This window comes from Miniopterus schreibersii (assembly GCF_964146895.1).
Source record: "Miniopterus schreibersii genome assembly, chromosome: 11".
NCBI lineage: Eukaryota > Metazoa > Chordata > Mammalia > Chiroptera > Miniopteridae > Miniopterus > Miniopterus schreibersii.
Window position 1 is genome coordinate 19,067,072 of NC_138111.1, and position 17,410 is coordinate 19,084,481.

Sequence of the window (17,410 nt, forward strand, 5' to 3'; positions counted from 1 at the left end):
GCCCGACAGAACGAGCGCCGCTGCGGGCGCTCGGGGAGCAGAGGCGGTGGCGGGCGGCGGCCGCACCGGGAGCCGCCAAGTGCCCCTCCCCGCCCCTCCGGCCCCCCACCCACCTACCCGCCGGCGGCCAGCGCCCATGGCCGCGCGCGCCTCGCGCAGCCCCCCGGACTCCGCGCCCTGTGCCGCCGCCCAGTTCGCAGATCCGCGCCACCGCGGCCAGTCTCACCTGGCGGCGCCGCCCGCCCGCCAACCCGGCCACAGCCCCAGCTCTCACGGCGACAGCCGCGGCGACAGCGACAGCGGTGGGGGACGCTGCTGAGTCGAAGACAGCAGCCCGGTCACCGGACCTATTTTCTCGCCTTGCTGATTGTCTATTTTTATAAGAGTTTACGACTTTTTAAGAACTTTTGTATACAAAGGAACTTTTTTAAACAGGCATCTCCCATTTACATTTAACCCAAAGAAGAAGGATTTCGGGCAATTCGGGGTTTTGGTTTTGGCTTCGTTTCTAAGTCTTTTTTTCCCTCTTCGTTGACTTTGGGGTTCGGGTATCCCCACTCCTTCGGACTCCCGAGGACCTTCTGGGCCCCCACATTAATGAGGTAGGTGCAGCGCGGGGCGAAGGGAGGGGCGAGGGCTGGTGGGACTCGCCGGAGTGGCGGCCGAGAGGTGGGCCCCTGACTCCTGTCTCCGTGTGCGCCCCGCCCGGCCCACAGGCAGCCACCTGGCGAGTCTGACATGGCTGTCAGCGACGCGCTGCTCCCGTCCTTCTCCACGTTCGCGTCCGGCCCGGCGGGAAGGGAGAAGACACTGCGTCCAGCAGGTGCCCCGAATAACGTGAGTGCTGGGCCCGGGCCGTGGGGAGCGTCCGGTGGGCTTCTGTGTGGGTAGGTGGGGGCGGGCGGAGCCCTGGGGCACCGAGAAACACCGAGCCGGGGGGAGCAGTGGACACCGCACGGGCTCCGCAGCCTTCCCGGGATGGTTTCTGCGCCCTCGGCTCAGCTGTACGTGCGTGTGGTCTGGACGCTGCGGAGCCGCCCGGGACGCACACCGGGGTCCGCACACGTCCCGTGGCGCGCAAGCGGCAGGGCGGGTGCGCGGGCCACCGGGCGGGGAGGCGGTTGTGTCCACAGACACTGGCTGGGCCTGAGAGAGCTTGGCGCGTAGGCGTTCCCGTGGCCAGGGCTCACCGGGAGAGCCTCGGTGTCCCAATTTCGGGGACGGCGGGAGCGTCCCGGGGATCTGGCGGGGGAGGGACTCAGGCTGGCGAGCCGCGGCGCTCGCTCACACGCAATCGGGCAGACACAACAGAACACCCCTCGGTATGGACGCACCGCCTCCCCTCGGACCCGAGTGTGGGCCGAGATTGCGGCATTGGCACTGGAGTTCCCGGGCTCTGCCTGCCTGCGCTGCCCGTGCCTGGGCGGTGTAGGTGCGCCGGGTCCGCCACTATGTCGGATGGCAGCCGGAGACCCCCGCTGACGCGCGCTCTCTCGCCCTGTCCCCGCAGCGCTGGCGGGAGGAGCTCTCCCACATGAAGCGACTTCCTCCTCTGCTTCCCGGCCGCCCGTACGACCTGGCAGCGGCGACCGTGGCCACCGACCTGGAGAGCGGCGGAGTTGGGTCGGCTTGCGGCGGCAGCAACCCGGCGCTCCTACCCCGGCGAGAGACGGAGGAGTTCAACGACCTCCTGGACCTGGACTTTATTCTCTCCAACTCGTTGTCCCATCAGGAGTCCGTGGCCGCCACCGTGTCCTCGTCCGCATCAGCCTCGTCTTCGCCCTCCCCGTCGAGCAGCGGTCCCGCCAGCGCGCCCTCCACCTGCAGCTTCAGCTATCCGATCAGGCCCGGGGGCGACCCGGGGGTGGCGCCCGGCGGCGCCAGCGGCGGCCTCCTCTACGGCCGCGAGTCCGCGCCCCCTCCCACAGCTCCTTTCAACCTGGCGGACATCAACGACGTGAGCCCCTCGGGCGGCTTCGTGGCCGAACTCCTCCGGCCCGAATTGGACCCAGTGTACATCCCGCCGCAGCAGCAGCAGCCGCCGCCGCCAGGTGGCGGGCTGATGGGCAAGTTCGTGCTGAAGGCGGCCCTGAGCGCCCCCGGCAGTGAGTACGGCAGCCCGTCGGTCATCAGTGTTAGCAAAGGCAGCCCCAACGGCAGCCATCCGGTGGTGGTGGCGGCGCCCTACAACGGCGGGCCGCCGCGCATGTGCCCTAAGATCAAGCAGGAGGCGGTCTCCTCGTGCACCGTCGGCCGGCCGCTGGAGGCCCACTTGGGCACCGGACCCCCTCTCAGCAATGGCCACCGGCCGCCAGCGCACGATTTCCCCCTGGGGCGGCAGCTCCCCAACAGGACTACCCCGACCCTGGGCGCCGAGGAACTGCTGAGCAGCAGGGACTGCCATCCTGCCCTGCCGCTGCCCCCGGGCTTCCATCCCCACCCCGGGCCCAACTACCCACCCTTCCTGCCGGACCAGATGCAGCCGCAGGTCCCACCGCTCCACTACCAAGGTCAGTCCTGGGGACGCGTGGTTCGGGCTGGGGCGCAGCACTGCGTGTGCCGGCCCTGCGGGGCCCGCGGGATGATGCTGACCCCACCCTCTTCACCCCTAGAGCTCATGCCACCTGGGTCCTGCATGCCGGAGGAGCCCAAACCTAAGAGGGGGAGAAGGTCGTGGCCCCGGAAAAGGACAGCCACTCACACTTGTGATTATGCGGGTTGTGGCAAAACCTACACGAAGAGTTCTCATCTCAAGGCACACCTGCGAACCCACACAGGTAGGAGGACACAAGTGGCAGAAAGGGGGGGGGGGGTTGGTGTCCAGCCCCGCCCGATAACTATGGCCTCCCTTGGGATGTGGGGTGCAGCCTATCTCCTCCATCTCCTGGATCACGGGAGAGAGCAGCGAACGGCGCCTGCTTTTTTGCCCAGGAGCCTTTTGCTTGATGGATGATATCAGTGCTTGAATGTGCAGTTCTGTCAGGCCTTTGAAAGGCAGGGAGATTCCAGGCTGAACGTGGGCCTCTCCTGACTTAAGCAAAGCATTGCCCTTGTAATCAAGAAATTATACTTTGCAGTGGAAAGGCAGGAAGGGGTTTTTAAATTCATTTTTTAACTTTCCAGACAATTTTCACTGGCTGTTCCCTTCCTAGTTTCACCCTTTCTATTTTTAGTTCTAGTCTTAATTAATTAGGTTTTATTTAAGTTTCAAGAATTTAATGGTTCTGATTGCTGGGATCCTGGTTTAGGATTGTCACTGCAGAGAACTGCCATGGCAGTGTAAGTAGGTTAAATAACAGAAATGTGGGCACAGGAAAAGTAGCCTTCTGTGGCTTTTTAGACTCAGTTTAGTGGGATAGGATATTATTACTTGGCTTGGGCTAGGAGGGACACACTAACAGACATAATTTCCAAATTCATTTCTACCACTGTAATATCTTCACTCCAAAGAATGAAAATGTTAGCCCTGTGGAAGTGTAGGTTTGGGTGGTGTTTGTGTTTTCACTGCTCAACTATCTAATGCCTCTTAAAAGAGAGAGAGAGAGCAAGCAAGAAGACTATACATAACATAGTCTTATTTATGATCTGAAATTTAACATGGCCTTAAGTGGTATAAAGACACTCCTGGATACTTTCAGAGTGGGGTACTCGGAGAGTTGGTTTTAATATTTGGGCTCCAGTTTTTTAACTGGCCAATTCTTCGGGGGATTTTTGTTTGTTGTGTTTTGTTTTTTGCATCTCTGTTTTTATTACTGAGGTAAAATTCACATCACATAAAATGAAACACCTTTTAAAAGCATACAATTCAGTATAATTAAGTACATTCATAATGTCCATCTAAAACTATAATCTAATTCCAAGACATTTCACCACCCTAAAGTAAACCTTAAAGGAATTAAGCAGTTATTCCCATTCCTCCCCACCCCCTCAGCCCCTAGCAACCACTAACCTGCTTTCTGTTTTGATGGACTTATCTATTCTGGATTGCTATGTCTTCTTGTATAATTGACCCCCTTATTATGTAATACCCCTCTTTATCCCTGATAACTACCCTTGTTCTGAAGTTGCTTTTTCTGAAATTAACATAGCTACTCCAGCTTTCTTTTAACTAATGTTAGCAAGGCATATGTTTCTCCAGCCTTTTAGGTTTTTTTTTAAGAAATCTCATTTTTTAAATTGAATTTAACAGGGTGACATTGGTTAATAAAATTATATAGGTTTCAGGTGTGCCCATCATCTGCGTATTCTTAGTTCTTTAGCAGCAGCTTCAACCGTTTTATTTTCCTGTTACAGGTGAGAAACCTTACCACTGTGACTGGGACGGCTGTGGGTGGAAGTTTGCCCGCTCAGATGAACTGACCAGGCACTACCGAAAACACACCGGGCACCGCCCCTTCCAGTGCCAGAAGTGCGACCGGGCATTCTCCAGGTCTGACCACCTCGCCTTACACATGAAGAGGCACTTTTAAATCCCCAAACAGTGGATGTGACCCACACTGCCAGAAGAGAATTCAGTATTTTTTCCCTTTCACACTGTCTTCCCAATGAGGGGAGGAGCCCAGCTGGAAAGCACTACAATCATGGTCAAGTTCCCAACAAGTCAACTTGTGAGTGGATAATCAGGAGACAGGAGGAAGCCGAAAGACAAAAAACAGATGGGGTCTGTGACTGGATCTTCTATCATTCCAATTCTGAACCCAACTTGAATATTCCTGGACTTACAAAACGCCAAGGGGGTGACTGGAAGCTGTGGATATCAGGGTATAAATTAGATCCGTGAGTTGGGGGGAGGGGTGGGGAGGGAAGGCCAGAATTCCCTTGAATTGTGTTTCGATGCAATATACATATAAAGATCACCTTGTATTCTCTTTGCCTTCTAAAAGCCATTATTATATTAGAAGAAGAGGAAGAAATTCAGGTACAGAAAATGTTTTAATAGCCTAAACGATGGTGCTTGGTGAGTCTTGGTTCTAAAGGTACCAAAAGAGGAAGCCAAAGTTCTCAAACTGCTGCATACTTTGACAAGGAAAATCTATTTTTGTCTTCCGATCTACATGTATGACCTAAGTCAGGTAAATACACCTGGTTTACTTTAACATTTTTATGCAGACAGTCTGTTATGCACTGTGGTTTCAGATGTGCAATAATTTGTACAATGGTTTATTCCCAAGTATGCCTTAAGCAGAACAAATGTTTTTTTCTATATAGTTCCTTGCCTTAATAAATATGTAATATAAATTTAAGCAAACTTCTATTTTGTATATTTGTAAACTACAAAGTAAAAAATGAACATTTTGTGGAGTTTGTATTTTGCATACTCAAGGTGAGAATTAAGTTTTAAATAAACCTATAATATTTTATCTGAACATTGTTTTTGTTTTGTCTTCCCCCATAAAAAGAGTAGGTAACAGAAATGTCAGTTTAAACACAGTGGATAGGGCGAATGGAAAGCATACTAAAAAGCCAATTTTATCTCATCAGATTAAAAGACTTTAAAAGACTATGGAGTTTTACAATAAGTATAGTCAAGTGTGGTAGGGCCGACAGCTCTGAGTCTGGGAGATCATAGAATTAAATTTACCAGTTTCGGGTTGCTCTTTCCAATGTGTATAAAAGTACATGAAAGCAGTTTCCTTACCTGAGTATGAATTTCCAGGTAGAAACAGCTCAATCAATCATTCTTAAGTTTGCTCAGTTTAATATGAAAGTATTAATAAAATAAATACGCATTCCAGTTTCACATTTTAAAAAATCCTATGGTTTCTCTTTAAAATGAAATGAAAATATCTGTCTCTGGGAGGCCTGGCCCTGCATTCAGAACAATTTGTGTAACAAAAGAAACTTCCTACAGTGGAGAAGCCTAAGAACACAGTTCCACAGTGCCCTCCTGAGGATTCAAGGACTCATTTATGCTTAGTATGTGTTCTAGTTATAACCCTAAAGAAGTCAGAATCAAAGTTTTGAGCAGATGGTTTTTTGTTTGTTTGTTTTTAATCCCCACCTGAGGATATTTTTTCCATTGCTTTTCAGAGAGAGTAGAAGGGGGAGTGGGGGGAGAGAGAGAGACAGAAAGAAAGAAAGAAACATCGATGTGAGAGAGACACATCGATTAGTTGCCTTCTGCACACTCCCCAACCAGGGCCAGGGATCGAGCCTGCAACCGAGGTACAGGCCTGGGGTTGGAATCAAACCCTGGACACTTCAGTCTATGGGCTGATGCTCTGACCACGGAGCAACACAACCAGGGCTAGCAGATGGTTTTTAAACATCATCAGCCCTCTGGAGATGGCTAGCCCTATTGTTTCAACAGACTGAACCCAAAGAATTACAAATTTTCCAAAGTCACAAAACTAAGTGTAAAATTAAGTAAATTGAAATAATGTTTTTGTAAGCTGATTTCTGAAGTTATTAAAACTTAAAACTGCACTGAGACTTTTTCTGAGGTGGGTCCCTATGAGTCTGAAGTTCATTTGTGGCAGTCACAAAAAAGGAAAAAGCATTTGTGACACTTGTTGACACTATATATTTGTAATGGTGATGTGGGTGACTAATTAACATTGTCAAGTGGACGGAAGCTGACTGGCATTTTCTTTAGACTGCTTATTAACCATCCATTATATCTAGTGTCTAGAAGTGTTTGCACTGTGGGCGCATTTTATAAAGAGCTTGAAAAATAGCAATTCATAAGAGGCTCATGGTGGACCAACACAAAGTATTTCCCTTGGCTTTGAAGAGTCCAGCAAAACAGGGAAACATGGCATGTGTCTTAGCGTAAAAGAAAACAGGTACACCAATAGGATGGAATTTTATGGGGCCAAGAACATATTCAAAGCATACTTAATGACATGGGAAAATGCTCATGGTATGTTAAGTGGAAAAAGCAGGATATAAGGCTATAAACAGTATGATTCCAATTGTATAAGTTTAAATGTATGTGCATTGAAGGAGAGAAGCAATAGAAAAGGAGAAACACTGGACAGAAATGTCAAAATATGAATATTGCCCTGGCCAGGTGGCTCAGTTGGAGTGTCATCCCCTGCACCAAAAAGTTGAGGGTTCAATTCCCAGTCAGGGCACATACCTAGGTTTTGGGTTCAATCCCCAGTTGGGGCAGGTATGGGAGGCAACCAATTTATCCTTAGGTGAAGATTAAATATATATATATGAATATCAGTTTTCTTGGTTTAAATTTTCTGTAGTTTTCAAATATTCTAAAATAAGTATTTAAAACGGAGAAACTTTTTTTTAAGAATGCAGATCCAAGTAATTAGGCTTTAATTAACTTTAAAGAATGCAGGTTCAAGTATTTAGGCTTTAATTTTAAAGGAGCAATTAAAGCTATTTCAACAAGAAGCCTACATTTGAACACATTTTTCTTCATATTAAATTGTGGTTGCTGCTATTGAAATCTGCCTTTCTCTTACTTATACCGAGCCTCTGGCTCACAGTGGGTGTATGAAAAGTGTTTATTCGATGGTTATCACCTTCATACTTGCTAAGTGCTTATTATCTCAAATGGAAGAGACATTCATAAAATACCAAATATAAACATAACGCAGACCATGAGATTGCCCACCTTAAAACTGAAACATTGCATGATTTTGGTGCCTTCCTTTGGTTTTGTTTAGCTTATTAGATCTAAACAGAACTGATGCTTTCTTAGTCATTTTGTTAGCATCAATTTAATTTCAGCAAAATATTATCACCTGTCAAATTAATATTGTCAATTGAATTTTACTGGTTTTGTTGTTATATTTGATTTTTTTAGTCTTACAATTAAATAAAATTCACAAGTATAAGAAAAAAAAATATCAAGACATTTTAAATGTATTCAAATTTTCATGATATCATAAGGGTACATCACTGGCATTAACTCTATCTAACCTGAAAAAGAGCTTAAGTATTTAAAATGAATGAAGAACAGCACCAGCCAGGTAACTCAGTTGGTTAGAGCACTGCCATACACCAAGGTTGTGGGTTCGATCCCCGGTGAGGGCGCATACCAGAATCAACCGATGACTGTATAAATAAGTGGGGCAACAAGTCGATGCCTGTCTCTCTAGACTCTGTCTCTCTCTTTTCCTCCTTCTCTAACATCAATAAATTTTTTAAAATAATTTTTAAACAAATAAAAATAAAATAAATGAGGGAGATTTTCCAAAAATGTAACAGGACAAAACTATTCAAGATGCTCAGATAGCTAAAACTATTTAGTACCGATCAGTCCTGCGCTCCTGGGTGTTCTGTCATTACTGCATTACAGAGCCGCTTATCCTGTATAATAGAGAACCTAATAATTGAGATGCCTGCTTATTACATTTTCCTTATAAGATTTCATTTTATGTCCTAGATTTTAACTTGCGCACACACACAAAAGATTAACAATAGTGTTTTCTATACATCAACAGCCTTTCAGTCTACCTCTTTTCCAGCAAAATGCCTTTTCCAGCAAAATATTATTTCTACCTGGAAAACTGACTTTTTTTTTTTTAAATGTATGTTTATTCTGATACTTCTAATCAGCTGTACACTTATCTAGGGCAAATTACCAAATAGATTTTACATTTCTTCAGGACTGGGATTTTTCCATGGCTTCCAATTTGGGATCTTCAAATTTGAAGTCAAGGAATGCATTCATGTCTGCTTTACCATATATTTGCTTAAGCTTAAAAAGCTCCCTTTCCAAGTCTTGCTGACACACTGGGCCAGCATCAACAGGTCCTCCAGATGACTGTCACTTAGTGTTGTATTTTCTAATCTTGTCCACGAAGAGTTTCTGTACAGGATCAAGCTCTTTATTAAATGCCACTGCTGGAACACCAATATTCCCCCTCAAATGGACTGAGACTGCAGACTGGATGACAGAGGAGAGCCTGAAGAGCCTCTGAAGAATCATGGTGATTCTGTTACTAGCGCTAAGTCCCGAGCTGCCAAAGCCACCGCCCTGCTTGACTCTTAACAATCCTGTTTTGGTTGGTTAAAACAGGAACTGTCACCATCTCAAGCAGGATGGTTGGGGGGGGGGGAATTCCTTTCAAAAATTGTTTCATGTTACAAGATCTGTATATTAACCATTGTCACCCCAATAAATTTAATTAAAAAAATAAGACAAATTTTTCCAGATTTTAGAAACATGCAATGTTTTTGCATATTTGGAGATGAACAATTCTGACATATAATTTCTTTACATATTAGAAAGCCCAGGTGAGACAGTCCTTATGCTATGAAAGCAAGTCCACAGGGAGAATATTAAAACAGGCAGTGATGGGGCCTGTTGTACTTGGATATATGGGAGTATCTAAATTTAGCAGCCTATGTCAGCCACCTGTCTTATACACCTGGCTTCTGGAGCTTCACTCAGCACAACAGTGCACATACACAAGTGAATTGCGAACTGACAGTCCATATTCTCTCTCTCCTCCCTCCCCTTCTCTCTCTCGTTCACCGATAGTCACCATCTACTACCTCACAAAGCTTTTTTAAAAATTTCATGTACTATTTTATCATCTTGTTACGTATTTTACTTTATATAGTTATTTCATTTTCTCATATATTTTTAGCACCTTCTAGAGGCGATTGTATAGTGACACGCTTTTCTAGTGCTAACCTGAATCTATGTCCGCTTCCTAAAGTTTTTATGTGACTCGATAACAGTTCATAGAACACCACCAAGCGCTCTACATAATGAATGGTGTGGAGTAATGTTCTATCTGTGAAAACGCCAAGGACCTACAGTTCCAGTCAGTAGGTCCTTTTTTCCCCTCCTTCACATTAAGTGAAACTAAAGTGAAAGTTGGAGAACCAACACCTTTTGGGAGCTTTCCCCTTCAGCAGGACGGAAGTGTGAATTTCTCACCATCTGAAAAACTCATGCCTTCTTAAATCCTTACGGAGTGCCCAGAGCTCCGAGGCCCCGCGGGCCACAGCCAGACACGGGAACCAGCTGCTGGAAGAGCAGACCCGCAGATCTTCAGGCCGGTGGGGGCTCCCACAGCCAGAGGACTCAGCTCGGGGCCAGGGCCCCCGGGGCAGCACCAACCAAACTGCTGCTCTGGAACCACGCACGTCGCAGGGTTATCTTTTCAATTGTTTTCCGTGATGCCATTGAAATCATTACTTTTTTGAAACGCTTCGGTCCTCTCTGCACCCTGGATGAGTCAGCACGCGGCAACCAGTCCTCCCAAGAGCCCTTCTCCATTTGTTCTTAAAGGGAAAGAGGGAAATAAATAGAAATCTAACCGAGTAGCAACTATAAAAAGTCAAGTCATACTTCCAGGATCCTTTTGACGTTTACACCGAAGAGAACATTTTTCACTGATACGACACAATAATTAGAATGATACCCAAGACTGTGGGGACCATTTGCTATCCTTTCATGTTCATGTTGCATGTTATTATCCAAACAGAGCAAGAGACCAGAGAAGTAGCTCTTTATGGAGAGATAGATGGATAGATAGATAGATAGATAGATGATAGATAGATAGATAGATAGATAGATAGATAGATAGATAGATAGATAGATAGATAGGGCCCCAGGCCAAGGATTGACAATCTAAAATCAATCAGGGCAAACCATCAAATCTGTCCAGTCCAGGGTATCTGGGGCTGGGAGGTTGAGTGGGGTTATAATATCTATCTCACCTATAATATTTGACCCTATAGTAACTAACACTGGATCAACATATTACTGAATGGCCGTCAGACTGCCATGACACTAAGCCAACGCATTCAGATACTGTACTTGCATACCCACTTAAAAGCTAAAATGGGTAAATACCTTTACAGAGAAATCGAAGGAACTCTAGACACACTCCCTGAAAGCCAGGGAGATAAGTGAGTCATTGCAAACCACAAAGCAGAGCCTCTAAGACATGACAAATGGAAGGGATTTTTTTGGTAGAAACGAGCAAGCTTCTTGTCAGATCCAAGTCCCTTACTTCTATATAACTCTGTGAGGTCTATGAAGCATTTACAATCTCCATCACCTCAATTAGTCCTCACAATGAAAGGTAAGAGTGGGATTTCCCTCTCCCATCCCCAGTTTATAGATGGCCTAACTGAGGTTTCCTTTACAGGTTAGCATTTTGCTTTTGTTTCTCACCTTGTTTGACATACTCAAAGTGTTTCTCTTCTAATGCTTTTTTGTTTGTTTTTGTTGTTTTAATTGATTTTTTAGAGAGAGAAAGGAAGGGAAAGGGAGAGAGAGAAACATCCATTGGCTGCCTCCTGCATGCTCCACTCCCCACAACTGGGGATGGAGCCTACAGCCCAGGCATGTGCCCTGACCGGGAATCAAACCAGTGACCAGTGCATGGGACGATGCTCGACAACTGAGCCACACCGGCAGGGCTCTTCTAATACTTTGCTAGGCAGGTAGGGCTACAGGCAAAATAAATACACCCCAATTTAAAAGGATTTGCTAAAATCCAGTAAACCTGTTTAAGAATCCAAAGACCCAGATTTTCCGTCTCCCGGTCAGAGTGCTCCTTTCTTTGTCAAGACAACTGACCGGGAAGTCCAAAAGTTTCCTTCAGGTACTTCTTGAGCTGGTCACTATGTCATGCACTGATCCACACTTTTAGTTTGCTGTGGAAGAAAAAAGTCCTGTTTCTGTCCTTACCTCTGGCTGAGCACACAGTTCTCCAGGTCAAACAGATCTCATCAAGCCCCTCCCCTACTTCCCCATGGTTCCCAATGCCAAGTGAATGAAGATCCAACACAGTCACTCCTCCAATTGTGGCCTCCAGCTACTTGTCCCATATCTTCTTAAGTATCCAACCATTCCTTAAATGGATGGGCCATGATAAACTACTCTTGACCCCAACACACCATGCCTGTTTCAGCCTTTGAGCTTTTGCTTGCAGATGTTGGTCTCTGCTGCTTCTGGAAAGACCCATATTCCCCTGGCAAGCTTCTACATAATCTTCAAAGCCCAGCTGTTAAAAGCCTCCTCCATTCCATTTGATCTAGATCTTTTGTTAAACACTTAGCTTTATATATTACAGGATTTTATGGGTCTGGCTCCTCCAAAAGACATTAGCTCCTGGGGCGCCCAGGGAGCTTTCCTTATTTGCCCTTGAACTCCCATAATTACTGGATTTAACTGAATAAATTAATCATTTATTTAGCCCCAAATTTTGGCATCTCTTTTAGGTGATTCTTTGCATTGATTCTGAAAAGAATTTTATTCATTCGTGTGTTTTCCCCCCTATATTGGGGGAGACACATAGGTATCAGTTGACTTGCAGGAAGCAGTTAGGGAACCACCGGGCATGGCCTTCAGGAAGCCAGAATTTGGAAAAAGGAAGTATTTTATTCTTCTCCTTGGATAACCCAGGTGCCTTCTTTCAAGGGCAAAAATGCAAGTGTACTGTGAGCATATGACAAAAAAGCTTTTTGTAAAAATACCACTTTGAAAGCTTAAAGAAGACATTTTCTTCTCTAGGATCCTGGGTGGGCAGGTCTGTCCCAACGAGGCAAGTTGGCCCAAGGTCGTATCAGGTCAGGATCTAAACACCAGCTAGGGCCTAGCTCTCATTTAACAGGCCAACAGCTGACGGTTCTAGCCTAAGACCCCAAGAGAAGCTTATAAGGGAGTGAAAAACAATTTTAAAACACCATGCAGGCCCTGGCCAGGTAGCTCAGTTGGTCAGAGAGTCATCCCAAGATACGCCAAGGTTGCAGGTTCCATCTCCGGTCAGGGCACATACAAGAATCAACCAGTGAGTGCATGAATGAGCGGAACAATTCTCTCTCTCTCTCTCTCCTTTCCTCTCTCTCAAATCAGTAAATAAAAATTGGAAAAATAAATAAATAAAATCACCATGCAAAAAAGGGTAGTTTTAAAAGGAAAATTCTACATTCAATGCTCCATTGTGCTCTGACGTCCAAAAGTATGATTCAGTGTTCTCTATAGTGCTTCTGTAGTGTTGTGTTAGCAGCCACCTAAGACAAATACTATTCACTGGCCCCTGTGCCCCTCTCTATAGAACCAAGGAACCATTCCATAAAACTTAAAATATAATTCCGGCTTTGTTCTGCTTTCTTTTTTCACGCCGTTCCATTCAAACATAGAAAACCTGCTTGAGGACCTACCTTACCAGCCTCTGTGCAAAGGGAAGAGGGGAACCAAAGATGAATAAGTATATATAAATATGCATGCCCACAGATATCTTTTCCTGGTACAATTGCTCTGCAAGGGGTATAAAACACAATTTAAATGAAAATCAGCATCCTAGCTGCTGTAAACAGTAAAAACCGTTGCCCTCTTTTGGAAAAGTCCTTGGAGAGACTCAGCAGCATTAACTGCAACCACATATACCATAGTTTTCCTGCCGACAATTTTCTTGATTGCTCATTATTTTAGATACATCCAACTGGTTATCAGGTACACGTTCAAGCATGTAAAACATGTTATTCAGGTTTAGCGTGAAGCCTTCGCCTTACTCAACAAAATATCCCAGACTTCTGTTGGCATTCATGATTCTGGCAAAATGGGGCTCCGTCTGCACACCGAGGCCCCTTAGGTTTCTATGATTTCGTGACTGCACCTCCAGACCAGGGGAACAACCTGGTTTTATGTCAGGCGCAGGGAACTCTACAGCTAGAGAGCACACGTGATTTCATAAGGATCCCTTGGTGCCCAAGCTTGTAGAAACAGAGGCGGCTTTGCCTAAGGGATTCTTTGCATTAAAGACTTTGCTAGGCAAAGCCACTCCGGCCAGGGAGTCTGATTTGCAATTTGTGCCTTTGTAAAAGGATTAGAAGATGGCTATTGTTTCATGTTTGGATCTCAATTTGCATTTGGAAACCTGTGATCTCTTCCAGTTCTCCTTTATTTTCACTTTCTAGTCCTGATATACAATGGATACTGTACCTTAGAAACTAGATAAAACTGCTTGGCCGAATGTTTGTGCTGATTAAGGAAACTTGATAGATTGGTTTTCACTATCAGTGTTGGAGTGTACCTGGCGCTCCAGCAATGCTAAGCCAGGCAGTCGTCTCATTAGCAACTGACAACACACAGGTACAGGACACATATGTTTCATTTATTTCCTTAATTAGAATGCTTGGCATTTTTTCAAAAAAAATGAAAAAGATCTGATCACAAAAAATGAAAAAGGTCTGATCACACAAAGAGAACTACAAAAAGAACTGAAAGAAAAAAAATTCCTCTGGCTGCCTCAGAATGTATTTGAACACTTCTGTCCAATGTCTTGAAAACTTATTTTAGGTTTGTGATAACAAGACTCTCAGCTGTACATGATATTTAACTACCTGTCCCTTGGTAAACAGTTTTCAACTAACGTTTGCTTTGACAGCGTTCCCAGATTAGCAACAAAAAACCTGGAATAGAAACTGCGTGAGGAGGAACAATTCATTGGATTGTGGGTTTAGGACTCGTGGTTTGTTTGTTTGTTTTCTTTTTAACTCTTCAGTTGCTCACCCTTTATCGTCATTAACCACAGGGAAATATTTCTTTCGTGTTGGGTGTATAAATGTACTTGGAACTTGGACTTGGGGTTGCTGGTTGAGTGAGCTGGAGGCAGATGGAAAACATTCACATTCATCGAACACCCGTGCTTGCTAAGATCTTTGCTGTGTGTTTAGGAATCTGTTAGCATGCCCATTGTGTAGTGAAGACTAAGGCCTGGAGGGCTCAACTGACTTGCCCAAGGTCACACTGCTGCGATCAAAACCCATATCTACCCGACTCCTAAGCTCAGCCTCTTTCGGCCACATCACACCGCCTCCCAGATGAAGTAAAGCTAACTTCCTTCGGGGGATTATCGGTTCCTCATCTCCTTGGAATGCATTTATTTTTTATTTTTTTAACTAAACAGGGGTTCTGTTTGGTGCACAGGAAGCTATTGGACAAGATTAACCTAACCCATCCCTCTTTCTAAGAGAAACAAGTAGTCATGTGTGTTGTTCTATTAAAAATACACCACATTCCTCTATGGTCCAGTTTGCACAAGGACTCAGGAAAAGGCCGTTTGTTTCTGCATCCTGCACCCCCGGAGCCTCTATAAAATCACCACGAGTAAATAAACCATTGCTTTTCTTCCCTGGTATTTCATTCACTGATTCCAAAGCGCTTGACACACGTATTCAATTAGAACAAAGACTAGCAGCCCTTTTGATAGTTGGGCCAATTGGAAGGAAGCCTAAAAAAGTATGTCTCTTTTGCTGAAGATCACACGCTCTGAGGCCCCCTTGAACGGAGAACGCAGAGGAGGAAGTCAGCCACAAGGAGTGGCACCTAGGCCTGTGGGGCCTCTCCCCGCCCCCCCTTTTTTCTTTCTCTCTTCTCTTTCTGGAGTGTGGCGCTTTGAGTCCCCTTTCTCAGCCACATCCCATGGGAAACACTGCCTCTTTGCCATCCTCCAACTTCTCTGCCAACATGCTCCCTAATACTCTCAATATCTAAAGAGAATCTATTTTCCCTTAAATGGCATCTCAACCTAAAATAGATCTGGGTATGTGCCGCGGGGCATGAACAAATGACTCAGATCTCAGAAGCGGGGAAAGCTCTTCAGGGCCTGGGAGCATAGTCTGGGAGCCAGTCGGGACTCAGGAAACAAATGACTGACAGAGCTGGAAGGGGTTCCACGGGACATTTGACCTGAAGGTTCCTCTGCACAAATGAGAAAGCTGGAGCCCCAGTCTCCCGCAGTTACGCCGCTGCAGAACCCCATTCCAGACTAAGGCGTGTCCAGACCCTCATCCTCAGCCTGCACGCGAGGCCATAGATCAACTTGCTAAGTGAGGCCCAGGGATTAGGTTGAAATCCAATTATTTCTATTTAGCAGTAGGGCCATTGGTTAAGTAAGCCCTAGAAATGTCCTTAGAATGAACTACCACGCTCTATTAAAATGATCTGGTAAACATTAATAAATGTTTACTAACATTTACTAAGGTTTACTACATGCTCTCCCTATATTCAGTATTTTACATGCATTTTCCTCATTTAGTCCCCACAATAGCCCTACGAGGTAGGAAATATTCTCTTTATTTTAAGGATGAGGTGTCTGATGCAAAGGGTCTAGATAACCTGCCTTAAATCACAAAACCAGTGAGTGGTGAAGCTGGGATTTAAAGCCGATTCCACCAGTCCCATGTTCCTGAGCCATATACTCTTTACACACAGAAGAATGTTCAGACATTAATGGGAAGGGGGAAAGTCTACATAGTCTGATCCAGCGTCGTAAAATATATCTGTGTGTGTGCTTGGGGGTAGATTTGCATTGGGGAAATTCTAGAGGGACCATTCGATGTCAATTCCTTGGAGCAGGCTTCCACGACCATGCTAAAATAGCCATCCCCCCCCCCCCAATCTTTTTAATGTGCCTGTTTCCCTCATGGCACTCATTGCCTGAGAAGCAATACATATTGTGTCCATCTATTGTCTAGCTCACTTCTAGAATGAGGGGTAGGACAATGCCTTAAAAAGTGCCTATGATGTAGTAGGTGCTCAATAAGCATTTGTGAACTCGAGTGTAGCAAACTTTTTTTACTTTTTATTTTAGAGAGAGAGGAAGGGAGAGGGAAAGGGAAAAAGAAACATTGATTTGTTGTTCTACTTTCTTATGCATCATTGGTTGATTCTTGTATGTGCCCTAACCAGGGATTGAACCTGCAACCTTGTCATATCCAGAGGACACTCTAACCAACTGAGCTACCCCACCAGGATGCAAACTCTTAATATTCTTAATGTTGGGTTCTCTCTCTCTCTCCTCCTTGCTTTCAAACAGGGACAATTTAAATTCTTAATACTTCGAAGGACTGCATTTTTTTAATATTAGATCAGAAATTACCTGACTTAAAAAAAAAATCCACTCCACTTAAAAATCAAGAACATAAAATTGTCCACTTGAAATGCAAAAAGTTGACTTTGTTCATGCTGGACATACACCTTCCTTCCCAAGAGCAGAAAGTTCTTTTGATGCAGAAAAGGAGACCATTGGACATCTACTTAGATAAACTTGCTTTGAGTCAAAGGAGACTCATTAATGTTTCAACTGTTAATCCTTTTAGTATCACCCAGCCAACTTTTCTGAGCACCCCCAGGTGGTTTTAGAAAGATAAACCTTCCAGTGATCAGGCTCAGCTGAACAACAGCAAAAGACAATGGGCTGCAGATGAAGGGACTGACTGAAGTTTTTGAGATGGATGAATGACCACCTACCTGGCTAAAGCGAAAATAAAAGAACATTCGAAATGAACTGATAGGAGTTAGTAATAAACTCTCGCCTTTCTTCTCTAAAAAGTGTTAGGCCTCCTGTGAATGGGAGTCTTGTCAAATCCTTTGGCCTTGACTTTTTCCTTGTATTGTTCGACTCACTTCAAACCAAGGGTGGCAGTTTGAGATTTTTCATTCTCAACCTTGTCCTTCGGAGGGGTGGCTTTT

General features: G+C 45.3%; 1 protein-coding gene across 2 annotated transcripts; it reads left to right on the forward strand.

Moving 5' to 3' along the window:
* The first annotated feature begins 52 nt into the window (after positions 1-52).
* KLF4 (KLF transcription factor 4) lies at positions 53-5,364 on the forward strand. Of its 2 annotated transcripts, XM_081152550.1 has the most exons (5): positions 53-602; positions 717-837; positions 1,511-2,510; positions 2,613-2,777; positions 4,294-5,364. In XM_081152550.1, exons 1-5 carry the CDS (start codon positions 598-600, stop codon positions 4,467-4,469), a joined length of 1,467 nt encoding a protein of 488 aa, XP_081008676.1. In that variant the 5' UTR covers positions 53-597; the 3' UTR covers positions 4,470-5,364. The 2 variants fall into 2 exon arrangements, with proteins under 2 accessions (XP_081008676.1, XP_081008675.1); XM_081152549.1 differs by having other exon boundaries at positions 522-602; positions 1,511-2,777.
* Positions 5,365-17,410: the final 12,046 nt, after the last annotated feature.

Bases quoted from the DNA above. Each gene is read 5' to 3' on its own strand.
- KLF4 (XM_081152549.1), top strand. The intron at 838-1,510 runs GTGAGTGCTGGG...CTGTCCCCGCAG, and splicing joins CAGCAGGTGCCCCGAATAAC to CGCTGGCGGGAGGAGCTCTC. The intron at 2,778-4,293 runs GTAGGAGGACAC...TTCCTGTTACAG, and splicing joins ACACCTGCGAACCCACACAG to GTGAGAAACCTTACCACTGT.